At 37.4% G+C, this 15,584-nt stretch overlaps 1 protein-coding gene across 1 annotated transcript in view; it reads left to right on the forward strand.

Annotated features, from left to right (window-relative positions):
- grk6 (G protein-coupled receptor kinase 6) overlaps nucleotides 1-15,584 on the forward strand; it is a 67,299-nt gene that overhangs the window by 34,634 nt on the left and 17,081 nt on the right. Inside the window, exons 4-6 of the mRNA XM_085797266.1 lie at nucleotides 7,668-7,745; nucleotides 9,309-9,409; nucleotides 14,000-14,092. Coding sequence (XP_085653392.1) covers nucleotides 7,668-7,745; nucleotides 9,309-9,409; nucleotides 14,000-14,092 — 272 coding nt within the window. The remainder of the gene's footprint in view (nucleotides 1-7,667; nucleotides 7,746-9,308; nucleotides 9,410-13,999; nucleotides 14,093-15,584) is intronic.

Genomic DNA, 15,584 nt, shown 5'->3' on the forward strand with positions numbered 1-15,584 from the left:
TGCAAGTTTAAAAGCAATTAAACACGAGTGAGTCGGTTAAATCAGTCGACCGACCAATCACATGCTTCAGAGTTAGAATCAGAAACTTTATTGATCCACAGGAGGAAATCAAGTCCAGTTACCTCAGCAGAGAACGGGGAATATGAAGTAGGTTAATAAGATAATACAGAATAAAGATGAGTCTGAGTTCAGTTGCAGTTTCCATCACGTCACATATTTGGAAGTGACTTGATAAACAAATAACGGAGGTGACGTCCGCTGAGTTGAAGTCCGAGGTCGCTCTGCAGTTTATTTATTATAGACGAAACTGTAAAAACAATGGAATAAAAAAGAGGAAGTTGGCAAAAGGAAGTTTTGAAATAAAAAACTGATACAAATGACCCGTTTGACAGTTCCACATTTATACTGAACCTATTTATTTATCTTATTTAACATTGAAACAGTTTGAGCCGGAGACTGTGAACCTGCCACAAGTTGATTTAATGATAAAACACTGATCAAACTTCGGATCTGCCAAAAAATAAAATAAAAAAGGAAATTGTATTTTACAACCTGGCAACAACAAAAACCTTAATGTGTTTGTGCTTAGATCAGATTGTCCATCTTAGTGGAAATTTGTCTTCGGCTTCTCCCACATTAAATTACATTACAAACAAAAAGACAAATCACAGGAGACTCTTCACCAAACCACACGGACAAATGATGCAAATGGACAAGAAATAACAGCAGCAGGACGTTAGAATAAGATAAGCATACACCTAAAATTAGGTGCAGTGATTTTGCATTAAAGGACATTTCCGGGCAAATTCACCTCGCGGCTGTATTTTCCTAACATTTTAGGTCTAAAAGAAGGAATCTGAAGCTTAATTGCTCCTGTTTTGCGGTAGTTGTGTCTGTCCCCGCATCGCCACGGCAGCGATGAATGGGAGCGGATGGAAGTTCCGCTGCTTAGGCTGTTTACATCCCTCAAAACTGCAATGTTTTTCCACAGACAGCGTGAGATGGCTACTCAAACATGCACCGAGAAGTTGGTTTACTTCAAGCAAGTCAAGAGTTGATATTCCTGTATTTATGACACAAACGGGAGCTTCCGACTGCACGTTGTGGTATATTGATGTGTTGATGAAGAGAAGGGATCACCGCCGACACGTCTTTTCTTGCATTCAAAAAGAGTTTATTACAAGAAGAAGAACAGTGTACAAAAATGCCGAATCGTGGAGCATCTCTGTCCAATATGAGATCTCTCTCTCTTGGCCCAAAGCTCTAACCTTATATATGTTTTCTAAAACTCCACCTTCTCCCACAGAAGGATATAACTGACCAGGATGGTCAGACAAAGACAGGATCTAAAAACAGAATCTAGCCTATGCTTTCTGACATTTAACCTCTTGACCAAGCTAACTTAAGAATAGATAGTGTCGAGTATCCCCAAAAACTATGACCCACAGAGATGGGTAGATGACAAGAAACACAATTCTCAGGGTACATTCCACACTACTACTAGACACCTAATCTAAACATCTTGCTGTAAATGTATGTGTGTGCCTTTTCTCTTGTAACATCTGAATTTATTCATATTTATTCCATTTAACTATAAACTGTTACTTATTACAAATGAAGTTCCTATCCAAATGGTGACTTACTTCTGACCTATCCCTTAACTTTTAGGCTAAGAAAACACCATGAAAAACATAAAGCAAAAATGTTCAGGTGGAAAATACACTACATATTCCCCCCTTCGAGGCTCGTAGAGTCTCGAAAAATGAAAACAGCACTGTCATGTTTACTAGTATGAAATAACAACATAATGTTTAACAATACAACAAATTTATGGAGTGTGAGAGTGAAAACCTGTCAGACAGCCATCTTTCTTAAAATCTCTCATTCAATTAAGACAGGAAATTCTCTCACGGCCCCTCTGCCTTAGGCAACCACATATTAGCACTCCAGACCAATTAGAAAAGAGTTTCTAAGACTTTCACATAAAATAACCTAAGCAGATACATATGGATACCTCAGAGAAATAAAATCAAAACAACATCCAATTTCAGGCTGGTCAACCCATCGGATCCTCCATTGGACCTATCCCTGCCTAACTTCAATCTCCCTAAACGCCAAAAAGAAAAGAAAACATCTGAGGCTCCAATATATCCACATACTAACATGGACAATGACAAACTTTCATACATAAAATCACATTATCAAGACACTGCAGCTCCTTCGCAGCATCCGGTTCCCATTGTAGACTTCATTAGTTCACGTTCAGTCCATTCTTCATTGTCCACAATCATCTTTTCAGGAACTCAGGTTCCCTGAAGAATCGCTCTTATGGTTGTCTTCCTCCAATATCATCCTAAGAGGACAGATAAAAAACACAGCAGTATCTTCTGCGACAAACAACAGTTACTCATTAAAACATCAAACGCACATAAACACATTACACTTATATCTCTATTGTTACAAAATCAATTTTGCAATTTTATTCACAAACTCTCATCCATTGTCTAAGAATATTCAATCTAGAAGTCCTCACCTATGACTTCTCTAGACAAAAACTTAGCAAAAACCTTGCAAAAATTTGACAAAACTGGCGAACTTGGCAAGTGACTGAGCATTCACCTAGTTATAACCCAATCAACCTATTTAAGCAGATAAAATCCATACTCCTTCATAACCTCCCCCCTTGCAACATGGGCCAATCCATGTGCCTCTTGAATCGTCGGACCTAAGACGTCTGAGGGCGTTATTTTCAATCCTTCGTGATGCATGTTTTCTGGACATCGCTAAAATCTTGGCTCCAGACCCCTAAAAGGATTCACCAGAATGTCATTGGTTGACCTCTAAAGTCTCCTCTTGGGGCTCCTCTGCAATTTCCCCTGAAATTTCTTCCTCCTATTTTGTTACACTCACGGGAAAAATGTCCAACCAATCCACAGATATGACACACTTCAGGAGCTTGTTGAAAATTTGGATTGAAATTACCTCTTCCTCTACCGAAAGTTCCTCGACCTCTTCCTCTCCATATTGGCTGCTGTGGACTAAAGGTCGGCTGTGTATTATAAGCAAAAGGTACCGTTGCATAAGGCTGTGGTGCCTGGAACTGATTCGGTTGTGGCTGCAGATGTGGCTGTGACTGTAGCTGTGGTTGCAAATGTGGCTGTGGTGTGAACTGATTTGTCTCAGGCAGATTCTGCATAACTAGTGCCTGCTTCTTCTCCTTCCTCCTATTTTCTACCAACTGAATTTGATTAATTTTTCTAAGAGTCTCCTGATCTTGCTCCTTCTGTTCATGCTCTTTCTTCCTATGGAGCTCCACCTGGTGTGCAATGTGATCTGTATAAACACTCTTTACCATGCTTCCAAGACCCTCTACTTCTGCCAGTATACTACTCACTGGTATGGGTAAACCCTTCTGTATCTTCATTCGCAGGACCAATTGCGCCATCAAACTCTCCTCTGGATCATTTCCTGTAACATTTCTCCATACCTGATGGGCTCTTGACACATAAGCTCTCGGATTTTCTTCTTGTCCCAATGGCTCGATAAGAATGTCGTCAGGGTGTACATGTGTTGGAAATGTTTTTCTTAACGCTCTATGCAGTCGACCTCTATTTGATGCAAACAGTTCTGAATCATGTACAGTAGATCCCACATATCGATTATATCCAGCTTTCTGTAGAATCTCTTCCATGGCTGGTACCCCAATAATGTTTACCAAAAGTCTCTTAAAGTCTCCCATGGTAGGCTTTGTTCCCACCGTGATTTCTTCCAACTTTAAAATCCAAGGATGTGCTCCATCTTGAAGAATGGGTAATTGGTCAAATAAATCTGGCATAAATGTATCATCCCAAGGATTATACACCAGATTCTGTCCTCTGATAACCACTGGACAGATCTCAGACTTATCTTCGTTCCTTGGTGATTTTTGGGAGAAGATTTTTAAGAACTTTTTCTTTTGAATTTGCAAGTTCTTTAACTGTTCCTCTAATAATCTCCGACCTTTTGGTGTGGTGTATTGGTCCAAATATTTAAGGCATTGATCTATGCTTTTATCAATCCTACTTAAGGTTTGTCGTTTCTCTTCTTCTTCCCTGGAAACAGGTTTTTTCTTGGCATGCTTTCTTGAAGGACTCTCATTATCCATCTTTGCCCCTCTTTTTCAAGCAACTGGAAAATTCCAAGCTCTGTTTCTTTCTTCTCTTTATATATATATATTTTTTTTTTCCCCAGTTTTAATTATTTTATTTTATTTATTTAATTTTTATTTAATTTTATTAACTTTTATTATTTTATTTTATTTTATTTTTTCGATCACCTTATATATGGACACCAGCAACTTTATTGTTTAAATTATATCTCTATTGAGGGTTTCTTCCACTGACCATGGTTAGTCAATTTCAGAGAAATGCTAATTAATTAAAGATTATTCCTCTACACTACTTCAACAGGAGTAATCACTTTCTGATTTTATAATGTATATCTTTAACACTGTAATGGCTCTTTTTTGTTCTCATATAAAGAAAAATCACAATGGCACAAGTTAACACTCAACACACAATTCATCGAATTACCAGAAAAAGTGTCCCCAACTCATCTTCAAGGAGAATAAACCCTAAACCTAAAACAGTTATAGCCCTTAACAGTATTTAAACCAAATGCTAATATTGTATTGATTGATCAGTCCATTGCCAAGTCTTCCTTCTAAATTACTACAGCATATAACTTACGGTTTTATACTGTACATGAGTAAATGCATGTAGCCTATTAATCCAAATCAAAAAATTGTCTTACTACCAATTCTTTTTAAATGTGTATCAACAACTATAACCAAATATATACACATTCATTAAAATGCAGATATTTTATTAAAAAGAGTTTGTGGATAAAATCACACTGGCCTTGTCACTGGTTTCAGATGCATGTGCTGTCATCAGCAAGTCTCAATCCTTGTGACGCCAGCCAGCTGTCCTCTGTCCATCTCTAGACACACTCCTTGAGCTCTGGTCTCCTCCTTGAACTCTCTCTCCGCAAAAAGAAAAGACAGACAAACAGTTTATTAGGTTACTAGATGCAATAAACACCTCCCTACTGCAAGTCTTTCCTTTCTTTCAAAAATTCTCTATTATAACTCTAGAATGTTATAATTTTTCCTAAAAGATTCTCACTTTAAATAAGTGTTTTCCCAAAATTAATCAGGCTTCATCAAAAAATTCTCCACCACATAAAATCTCATATATTTTATGTTTTATCAAAAGTCCTTTTCAGGCTTATTAAGACAAAATATCTTATACATTAATATTCATGAATATATTATTATCATTATTATTATTATTATTATTATTATTATTATTATTATATCTCCTATTCTCAAGTTCTATTACCTCCTATACCTTATTCAACATAAAATCTATCACATTGGACACACACATAAAAATGGGGATCAACAAACAGACATAAACATTTGAATTTAAGTGCACATATATCCCTACCTAATATCTGCAGTTACTTTCTACTTTTTAACTTCTTTTTCCTATTTCACTGTTATCCTTTTCTTATTTCTTTTTTTAGTTTCCTAGTTATTCAACTTTCCCTTTATTTTGTCTTCTTTTTATCTTCTCTTTATCATTTAGATTATTATTTATTGTCCTCTTTTAATCCTTTTAAAGCCAATTTTCACATAGCGACCAAAAACACATGTCTTACTATTTAGGTGTACAGGCTCCTCTACTTAACTCTTTGTGTTTAGTAGTTAAAGGAAACCATATCTAACTCTTGCACGGTATCATTTCTTACAATGTCTTACTGAGTAGATCACAGACGCCGTCACCAATTTTTGCTGCTTATTTTAGTTCAACTCATGTTACTAATTCAAGCTTTTTACTCTTATTTCTTATTTTCCTATTTCTTCATTCTCTTATTTACTTATTTTTTAACTGTAGGCCTATTTTACTTCAAGTTTCCTATTTCCTTAATTCTCTATTTCCCCCCTTTTTGCGTTGTCTGCAACGCAAACAAAATCCTAAATTTAGATAAATGTAAAACGATAACCAACTTCTAATCATCAGAACAACAATCACCCACACAAGAATTCTTTAACGGTGTGACCCAACAGCAAACAGCAGCTCCTTCGAGCAAACCAGTGCACAATATTGTGAAAAACTCACACTTTTCAGAAGCCTAGGTCGATGCAGGAGCCGGCTGGTCAAGCTGAAGAAAAATGCTGAAGGGACCACAAACACGTCCAAGTTCGTGACGCCAAAAATGTGGTATATTGATGTGTTGATGAAGAGAAGGGATCACCGCCGACACGTCTTTTCTTGCATTCAAAAAGAGTTTATTACAAGAAGAAGAACAGTGTACAAAAATGCCGAATCGTGGAGCATCTCTGTCCAATATGAGATCTCTCTCTCTTGGCCCAAAGCTCTAACCTTATATATGTTTTCTAAAACTCCACCTTCTCCCACAGAAGGATATAACTGACCAGGATGGTCAGACAAAGACAGGATCTAAAAACAGAATCTAGCCTATGCTTTCTGACATTTAACCTCTTGACCAAGCTAACTTAAGAATAGATAGTGTCGAGTATCCCCAAAAACTATGACCCACAGAGATGGGTAGATGACAAGAAACACAATTCTCAGGGTACATTCCACACTACTACTAGACACCTAATCTAAACATCTTGCTGTAAATGTATGTGTGTGCCTTTTCTCTTGTAACATCTGAATTTATTCATATTTATTCCATTTAACTATAAACTGTTACTTATTACAAATGAAGTTCCTATCCAAATGGTGACTTACTTCTGACCTATCCCTTAACTTTTAGGCTAAGAAAACACCATGAAAAACATAAGATAATTGAAGATATTAAAGCAAAAATGTTCAGGTGGAAAATACACTACAACGTGAACACACCGAGCGCGTCAACTTGGGTCTCGTGCGAATTAGATCTAGTTTTACAAACATGTCGGCTTGCTTGAAGTAAATAAACTTCTCGGTGCATGTTTGAGTAGCCATCTGACGCTGTCTGTGGGGAAAAAATTGCAGCTTTGAGGGATGTGAACAGCCTAAGCAGCAGAACTTCAATCCGCTCCCATTCATCGCTGCCGTGGTGATGTGGGGACAGACACAACTACCGCAAAACAGGAGCAGTTAAACTGAAAATCTTCAGATTCCTTCTTTTAGACCTAAAATGTTAGGGAAATACAGCCCCAGTTCAATTTGCCGGGAATTGTCCTTTAAGTGCTTACATGGAATAAAAAATGAAATAAAATTTCTTACATATCAGCCCATTGATCAGTTGTTACAATAATCCTGAATTAGATTTCAATGGACTGACTAATCAATTCTGCTCTGAGTTCACTCTTCATTGAAAATTAAAAATAAATAAATAAATAATATTATAAATAATAAAAAAATAAAATTCTTATGCATTTATATCGTGGGTTTGTATGTTTTTGGTTCTGCATTGTTTCTGTGATTGCAGAATTTCTCAGTTGCAGCGTTTATTTGTTTTTTTTTTCTGTTGCATTTGTTTTATTTGTCTGTGTGTTTTTGGTTTTGCATCGTTTCTGTGTGTTTGCAGCGTTTTGCTCTTGTAGATTTCCTCTCGTTGATCTGCACACACGATGATGATGATGATGATGATGATGTGTGTGTCTGCAGGCCGAGTACGAGGTGACGCCCGACGAGCGGAGGAAGGAGAGCGGCCAGGAGCTCGTCGACAAGTACTTCAACCCAAAGGTGAGCGATGCATTCAGGGAACTCCTTTACTTTCTGTTTCTGCTGCAGATGAGGAGCATCAAAAGTGATGCGACGGCTGATGTGAGATGTGCGATGTTAAAGGGATAGTTCACTCAAAATTGAAATTTCACTCATTATCTACTCACCCTCATGTCGACTAAGGGCTGGGAGAAGTTTCAGAGTCCTCCGTGGCTTCTCTGAGTTACAGGGGGGCTCGGCGCAGCACTGCATGTCCATATGATGGTTGCGAACGGGGCTCACTTTTCTTCGTCCAAAAAGACACACCAAAAAACATCCAAATACCTCCATAGTGCTCGTCTGTAATTTCCCTCTTGTATTGAAGCCCCAACATGAGAAATTGTTCCGAAAAAAAGGCAAAGCAGTGAACTGAGACACTGGGAGCTTCCGCTACAAACAAGCTTAAAATATAGACTTACCGTATTTAATTTTTTTCTGAACAATTTCTCATGTTGAGGCTTCCAATACAAGAGGGACATTACAGACGAACAGTATGAAGGTATTTGGATGTTTTTTGGTGTGTCTTTTTGGACAAAGAAAAGTGAACCCCGTTCGCTACCGTCATATGGACATGCAGTGCTGCGCCGAGCCAACCTGTAACTCAGAGAAGCCACGGAGGACTCTGAAACTTCTCCCAACCCTCAGTCGACATGAGGGTGAGTAGATAATGAGTGAAATTTCAATTTTGAGTGAACTATCCCTTTAATGATGTCAGAGTGATGACGGATTGGTTCCTAGAGTGATGTCACGGTGGCGTCAGAGTGAGTCTTCATCACATCGCAGAGCGGTTGAGTGGTTATCTAATTTCCTTGAGTGGTTTTCTAAAGATGGCGCTGATGGTTTTCATCTTTCAGCCACAAAGCCGCCACTTTAAATTACAACAACAATAAAACACACACACACACACACACACAAGAAGGTGTTTTTATTTCAACTGCAATATTATTTATTATAGTATTGCATCACCGACTGTTTGGAAAGTCTTCCTGTAGTTCCCATTTATTCTCTGTTTCTATTCTTAGTTTCTTCACTTTTTATCCACCAGTATGACATCGGCCTCACATCACAGCAGACTGATTCTGTCAGAGTGTCAGTGAACGCAGCACGGAGAGATTCCAATCGTTTAACCACTTTTATCGGAAATTAGAGATGTAATCTGATCTGAGACCACCTGAGCGATCCTGTAAAGATCAGAAGAAGAGATAAAAACCTCACCTGGTCGACACCGTCACACACACACACACACACACACACGCACACTCACTGTGATTTAAAAGTGCAGCTTCGTATCTGCAGGTTGTTGTTTTGTTTGTCTGTTTTGCTTGGTTTGGTTGTTCAGTCGGTCTCTACCTGCATCGGACCTGTATCTGTATCTCCATCTGCATCGAGTCTGAACACGCTCAGATCTGCAGTAGTTCAATCATCCCAGCAGCACTTTTCCCTTTAAAAAAACCCAGTTCATCCGGCTTTTGGCTTTTCCTCCGTCATCCGGCAGCTGAGTCACGGGCGGCGTTTAACCTGAGCCTTAATGTGTTTGTGTTGCAGTCGGACGACCACGTGCCTGAGGTGGAGGACGTCATGAAGGCTCAGTGCACCGAGCGTCTGCAGCAGGAGGCCTGCAAGGAGCTCTTCAAGGACTGTACCAAGTAAGATCCCACAGGGGGGCAGGTTTACTTTGTTTAGTTTTGGTCATTAAATAATCAATATGATATAAACATGGACATTAATAAGTGAAAATTAAATGAAAATTATAAAATGCATACATTTATTGGAGTTAAGCACAGTTTAGAAAATGAAAAACAAACAAATCCTATGTCTTTTTATTGGGTATTTATAATAAACACATATTACAGTAATTGGAGAACAGACAGAACAGATACATGAAATAATATAAAGAAAATAAATAAATAGATAAAGAATAAAATAAATTAACATAAATAGAACGTAACAGGTTCACTCAACAACAACAAAAAAGCAATACGACCCTATACAGATTATTAAAAAAGTAGCACTTGGTGGCTGTATGTACGAGTTTTATTACTGATGAAGATGTTTGCACTGCAGTGGTTATTTATTTAACTTACCTACAGTACTTATTGATTTATGTATTTTTATACATAGGATAATTGTATAAGGGAATTATTCTCATACTTTTTTATTATCATTTATTAAAAGCAAGGGCTGAGGGAAGGTGTTCAGCATATTGCATTTCAAACTGTACATTGTACTTTTAATGTACATGATAGTAAACGTTGAATTGAATTGATATAAACATAGACATAATTGAGTAAAAAAAAATAATTAAAAAAGATTAAAATAATTAATTTGAGTTAAACGCAGATTATAAAATGAAAATAAATAAAAAATTATAATTTTAAAATGTATAAATTAATACATACAACCCACAGATGAGTGGGTGTTATGGGGTTAAAAAAACATGTGAATTTAAAAATGATTTAATTAAAACAGATTATTAGATTAAAGTTATTATATTATTTATAAATGATGCAGTAAATAACGTCTCTGTGGACCTGCCTGCTCGTGTTTTGTTCAGTTAATTACACGACGACGACGTGTCATGATGAAATTGACCAGAACATGTCGGACATAAAGAGCGTCACTGTTCCTGAATGTGTGAGCTTTCTGTTTCTGTCCTCGGACACTGTAAAAAAAAAGAAAAAAGGAGAAAAAAAAGGAAATCCTGCACTGACACACACATCAAAAAGCTGCTGGCCACTCTGCACATTCGCCATCGCTGCCGTCCCCTCCGAGGATGACCATGACCTGAATGTCGTCTCTGTCTGTGGCTCAGAGGCTCGAAACTCTTTCAAGTCACAAGGCTCGAGTCCGAGTGAAGTGAAGTCACGAGTCGCCGTCTGCGTCTGCGTGTGGCGTTAAAGTCACTGGATTTACAGTTTACAGTCTTTTTGTTCTTTGTTTTGTTTTGTCTGGTGGTGAGGAGGACTGGTCGAGTCTCGTCTTTGTTCTTCGTGTACGAGTCCTTAAATTGTCAAGTTTGCGACCTGAGTCTGATTCGAGTCATGTGACAGGTGTGGCTGAGCCTTCACCTGCGCTGGATTCTGATTCTGAACAAAAAAATAAATTATGGTTGCTTAGTTTATAGTTTAAGGCCAAGGTCAAGGTTTCTTTATTATTACCCAAGGGTCAAATTGTTGCACAGACCAGAGATGCAGCTGTCCGAAACATACAACACATTAAAATAAATAAAGATACACTAGAAATAAAACACAAAACATTACAACGTGACTTCCCAGGATAACATAATTTAGTTTAGTTTAGTTTGTTTGACTAAATACATAATGAATATTGAAATACATAATATACAAGACAACATCAACCACAACAAGTTGATGTGTAGTAACAATATTACATCTCTGATTATACAGAAGCACAGATTTATGTCGACACTTAATCGCTCTATTAATAATCTGCTCTGTGGAAATGTGTATATATGTATATAATATACAGTATATACATACAGTGTGCTATTATGGGATGTCCCTGCTAATCAACTGTGTCCTATAGAATTACCTTGTGCATAACAATAAATGTCTTAATAAAGTATTTTCATTTTAAATCTACGGGATGTGTTTTAGTTAAATGAATGCTAAGATAATACAGCCACTTGTTATATCATATAATAATAATAATAATAATAAAAAGTTTTATTTGTAATGCACTTTGCATCTAAAACAAATCTCAAAGTGCTTTATTATCATTAACTAGTTTTGGACTAGAGTTCTCATATTTCAGCTCTGCCATAAAAACCTCTGACGTTCTTCTATTTTACATGTGAACATGTGACGCGCTCATAAAATGCTCCGTTGTGTTGTCGACCGTCAGAGCAGCAGCCGCCCCTCAACTTTCTCTGGCCTTTGGCAGAAAGCGTATATAGTTGGAGGCTTCGACTCAAATGATCAAATATCTCACAACTAAAAGAGAGAGAGAGAGGAAGAAGAAGAAACACAGCTGATCCTGTTACTCTGCTGCTCATTCACAATATTTATATTTATTTATTTTTTTTACATTTTTGTATTTGTACTTTTGCTTAAAATGCAAACTAGACCGCTCCAACGCTCAGATTGCGTTCTGTTTATCATAGTCAAAGAAAATATCAACCGATTGTGTGAAATCTTGTCATAGAAGTTTCATCAAGGTGTTATTGAGATATTGTGGACCAGTAAAAAAAGTAAACTGTTCTCTCAGCAATAACAACAGAACAATAAGATGACTCAAATGATAATTTACCAACTCGCTCTATTAATAATCGCTCAGAAATCTGGATTAAAAACTCAAAATAAGTGGATTAAGTTGAAGTAAATACTGTATTATTCCATCCTTGTGTTTGTTAGAAGAGCAACGTTAACTTCCATCACCTCATTGCCTCGTGTCGTTGATCGTGGTTACAAAATGAATCTTAATGCAGAACAAAGATGTGATGGAGTGACGTTAGGAACAGGACGAGTTAACGTCCTCTGACGTTGAGTAACATCCTCTAACGGCTCCGTGGCTGAGTGGTGGTTGCTGTTGCGTAGGCGTGAGGCAGCAGCCGAGGTTACGTTCATTTATACCTGAACTGACTGAGGCCGTGATTGTGAACTTTTACTTTTACTCAGTTAATGAGGAACTATAGATGCACCGATACTGATAACCGATAACTTCCTGCTCTCAGAACCAATGCCGCTGCTGATAACCCAACACATTTTTAATAATTCATATTCACATCTGAGGTTAAAGTGATAGTTCAACATTTTGTCAAATTGGCCCATTGCCATAATCCCTATAGTCATAGCAGTAGGTTTGTTACCTTTAATTGTCGGTGCAAGCTATTTTTAGAACGGCGGAGCAGAGATGCGAGCTGCTCAGTGCTACACTACGGAGGCTAATGGGATTTCTTGGTTTCCCTCATCAAACTCATAGATTACACAATCCAACAACTCCAAAACGCCAGACGGGAACACGCATCAGCGGTTTTGCATGAATGTACCTCTAAAACAACTCTGTCTGGTAACGTTGTGTTATTATCTCATAGCGTGGTGAATGTGCAGGTCACAACTTGTCCACCAGAGCGTTTTGGAGTTGTTGGATTGTGTATTTGCCTCCGTAGCGTAGCTCTGAGCAGCTCACGGCTCTGCTCCGCCGTTCTAAAAATAGCTTGCCTTGCACCGACAATTAAAAGTTACAAACCTACTGCTATGACTATAGGGATTATGGCAATGGGGCCATTTGCCAAAATGTTGAACTATCCCTTTAAGAAAGGCAAAGATAGGCCTAGTGAAGATGAATTTAACATTACAATAATATAACTGACATCACTACTGTTAATGTAATCACAATAAAAACAACAACAGTTAATAACTCTTCAAAAATCAACATTTATTATTGCTTCAGATCAACTTTGAGGGAAAACAGACTGAAAATGAGCAAAATAAAGGCTGATTGTAACTGGCTCATGTCATGTAGGTATCAGACTTACCTTTGTGTTTTGGCTGATAATTATCTATACCGATAGTTATTATGTGTCTCCTCTGAGAAACATTTAGTAAGTTAATCCAAAACATGAAGAAGAATCTTGAAATGTCACTTCAGGGTTTGATTGGATCTAGAACAGCGGTTGTTTTGTTTTCAGATCGTCCATTTGTCTCATTCTTGTGGGCGCGTGATGTTTTTCTTCGGATTTGGCAGAAATATTCACAAACTTGGATGCGAGGATGAACTGATTAGAATTTGATGGTCAAAGATCTCACAAAAAAAACCCAGTTCTGGTCTTGGCTGCCAAATAGCAGCAGCAGTGTGTGATGATAGATGATAAAGGTGATTGATTAAACTGTGTGTCCCTCTCTTTTAATGATTTCACTTGATCCAGATGTTTTATATATTTCCTGTGTGACTGAACATAAACACAGTGAAGCTCCTCTCTCCAGTGAGGTTTATTAAATTTGGGATTAAACCAAACAAAACTTGATTTTGTTTAGTTTGAGCACGAAGACTGACCACAGGGCAACGTTCAAGTAAAACTAGGGAATGTGGCCGGAAAAAAGAAGAGAAAAAAAAGTTTATTAGTGTTTCACTTTAAAACGATATTAAAAGAAAAAGAGAAATAGTGAAAATCCTCCCAACTGAGACGTGATTTGGATAAATTAATAACTTTTTAAATAATAAATGAATCATCAAAATGAATGAACTGACTGATTATTTGACCTTTTTTCTCTCAGATTGATCCACGACTACCTGAGCGTGGCGCCTTTCGCAGACTACCTCGACAGCATGTACTACAACCGGTTCCTCCAGTGGAAGTGGCTGGAGAGGTAACACTCTATCTATCTATCTATCTATCTATCTATCTATCTATCTATCTATCTATCTATCTATCTATCTATCTATCTATCTATCTATCTATCTATCTATCTATCTATCTATCTATCTATCTATCTATCGTTCTATCTATCGTTCTATCTATCTATCGTTCTATCTATCTATCGTTCTATCTATCGTTCTATCTATCGTTCTATCTATCGTTCTATCTATCTATCGTTCTATCTATCTATCGTTCTATCTATCTATCGTTCTATCGCTCTATCGTTCTATCTATCTATCTTTCTATCTATCTGTCTATCTATCTATCTATCTATCTATCTATCTATCTATCTATCTATCTATCCATCCATCCGTCTATCTGTCTGTATGCCGTTCTATCTATCTGTCTGTCTATCGTTCTATCTATCTATCTATCTATCTATCTATCTATCTGTTCTATCTATCGTTCTATCTATCTATCTATTGTTCTATCTATCGTTCTATCTATCTATCGTTCTATCTATCTATCTGTCTGTCTATCTATCTATCGTTCTATCTATCTATATATCTATTGTTCTATCATTCTATCTATCTATCGTTCTATCTATTTATCTATCTATCATTCTATCTATCTATCTATCTATTGTTCTATTGTTCTATCTATCTATCTATCTACCGTTCTATCTATCTATCTGTTGTTCTATCTATCTATCTATCTATCTATCTATCTATCTATCTATCTATCTATCTATCTATCTATCTATCTATCTATCTATCTATCTATCTATCTATCTATCTATCTATCTATCTATCTATCTATCTATCTATCTATCTATCTATCAGACAGTAAACTGTGTAGCAGCTGGTGACTCGCCCACAGACAGATGTGAAACACCTGTATCTCCCTCAGGCCGTGTTTTTTGTCAGAGATCAGGGTTCTCGTGAAATTTCCCATGAGGCCGTGGGTTCTTCTCACCCTGACTCACTCACTGAGGCGTGAACACACGACAACTAAACAGCTGTGTTTTAGTTTCAGCAGGTTTGTTCACAGACACACAGCTCTCTGATTGGCTGATTGGTTGACTGATTTCTCAGGTAATCAATATAAAGCAGAGCAGATTTTAGGTGAAACGTACATCTGCTTCGTTGTGACATCACTAAGTGACAGGAAGTCCTGATGGCCGGTTTACGTAAAGGCTCAGTTTCTGAATACAGGCTGTGTGCATTTCTCTGTGGACTGAGGCTTTGATACTTTCACAGTATTAATATAGAACCTAGAGCTGATCTATAATCAATGCACATTTAGCTTTTTACTATATGGGACCTTTAAAGCAGCTCGACCGTCCACTGATCGGAAGGTCGGCGGGTCGATCCATGGACAAAAACACTGGAGCCCAGATGACATACCATCACTGTGTGTGTGTGTGTGTGTGTGTGTGTGTATGTATGTTTTGCAGTGTAAAAAGCTCTAAGTGGTCGTTAAGATGAGGAAAGTGCAGTAAA

This window comes from Trachurus japonicus, chromosome 14 (genome assembly GCF_045865225.1).
Source record: "Trachurus japonicus isolate A0001 chromosome 14, Traja_1.0".
NCBI lineage: Eukaryota > Metazoa > Chordata > Actinopteri > Carangiformes > Carangidae > Trachurus > Trachurus japonicus.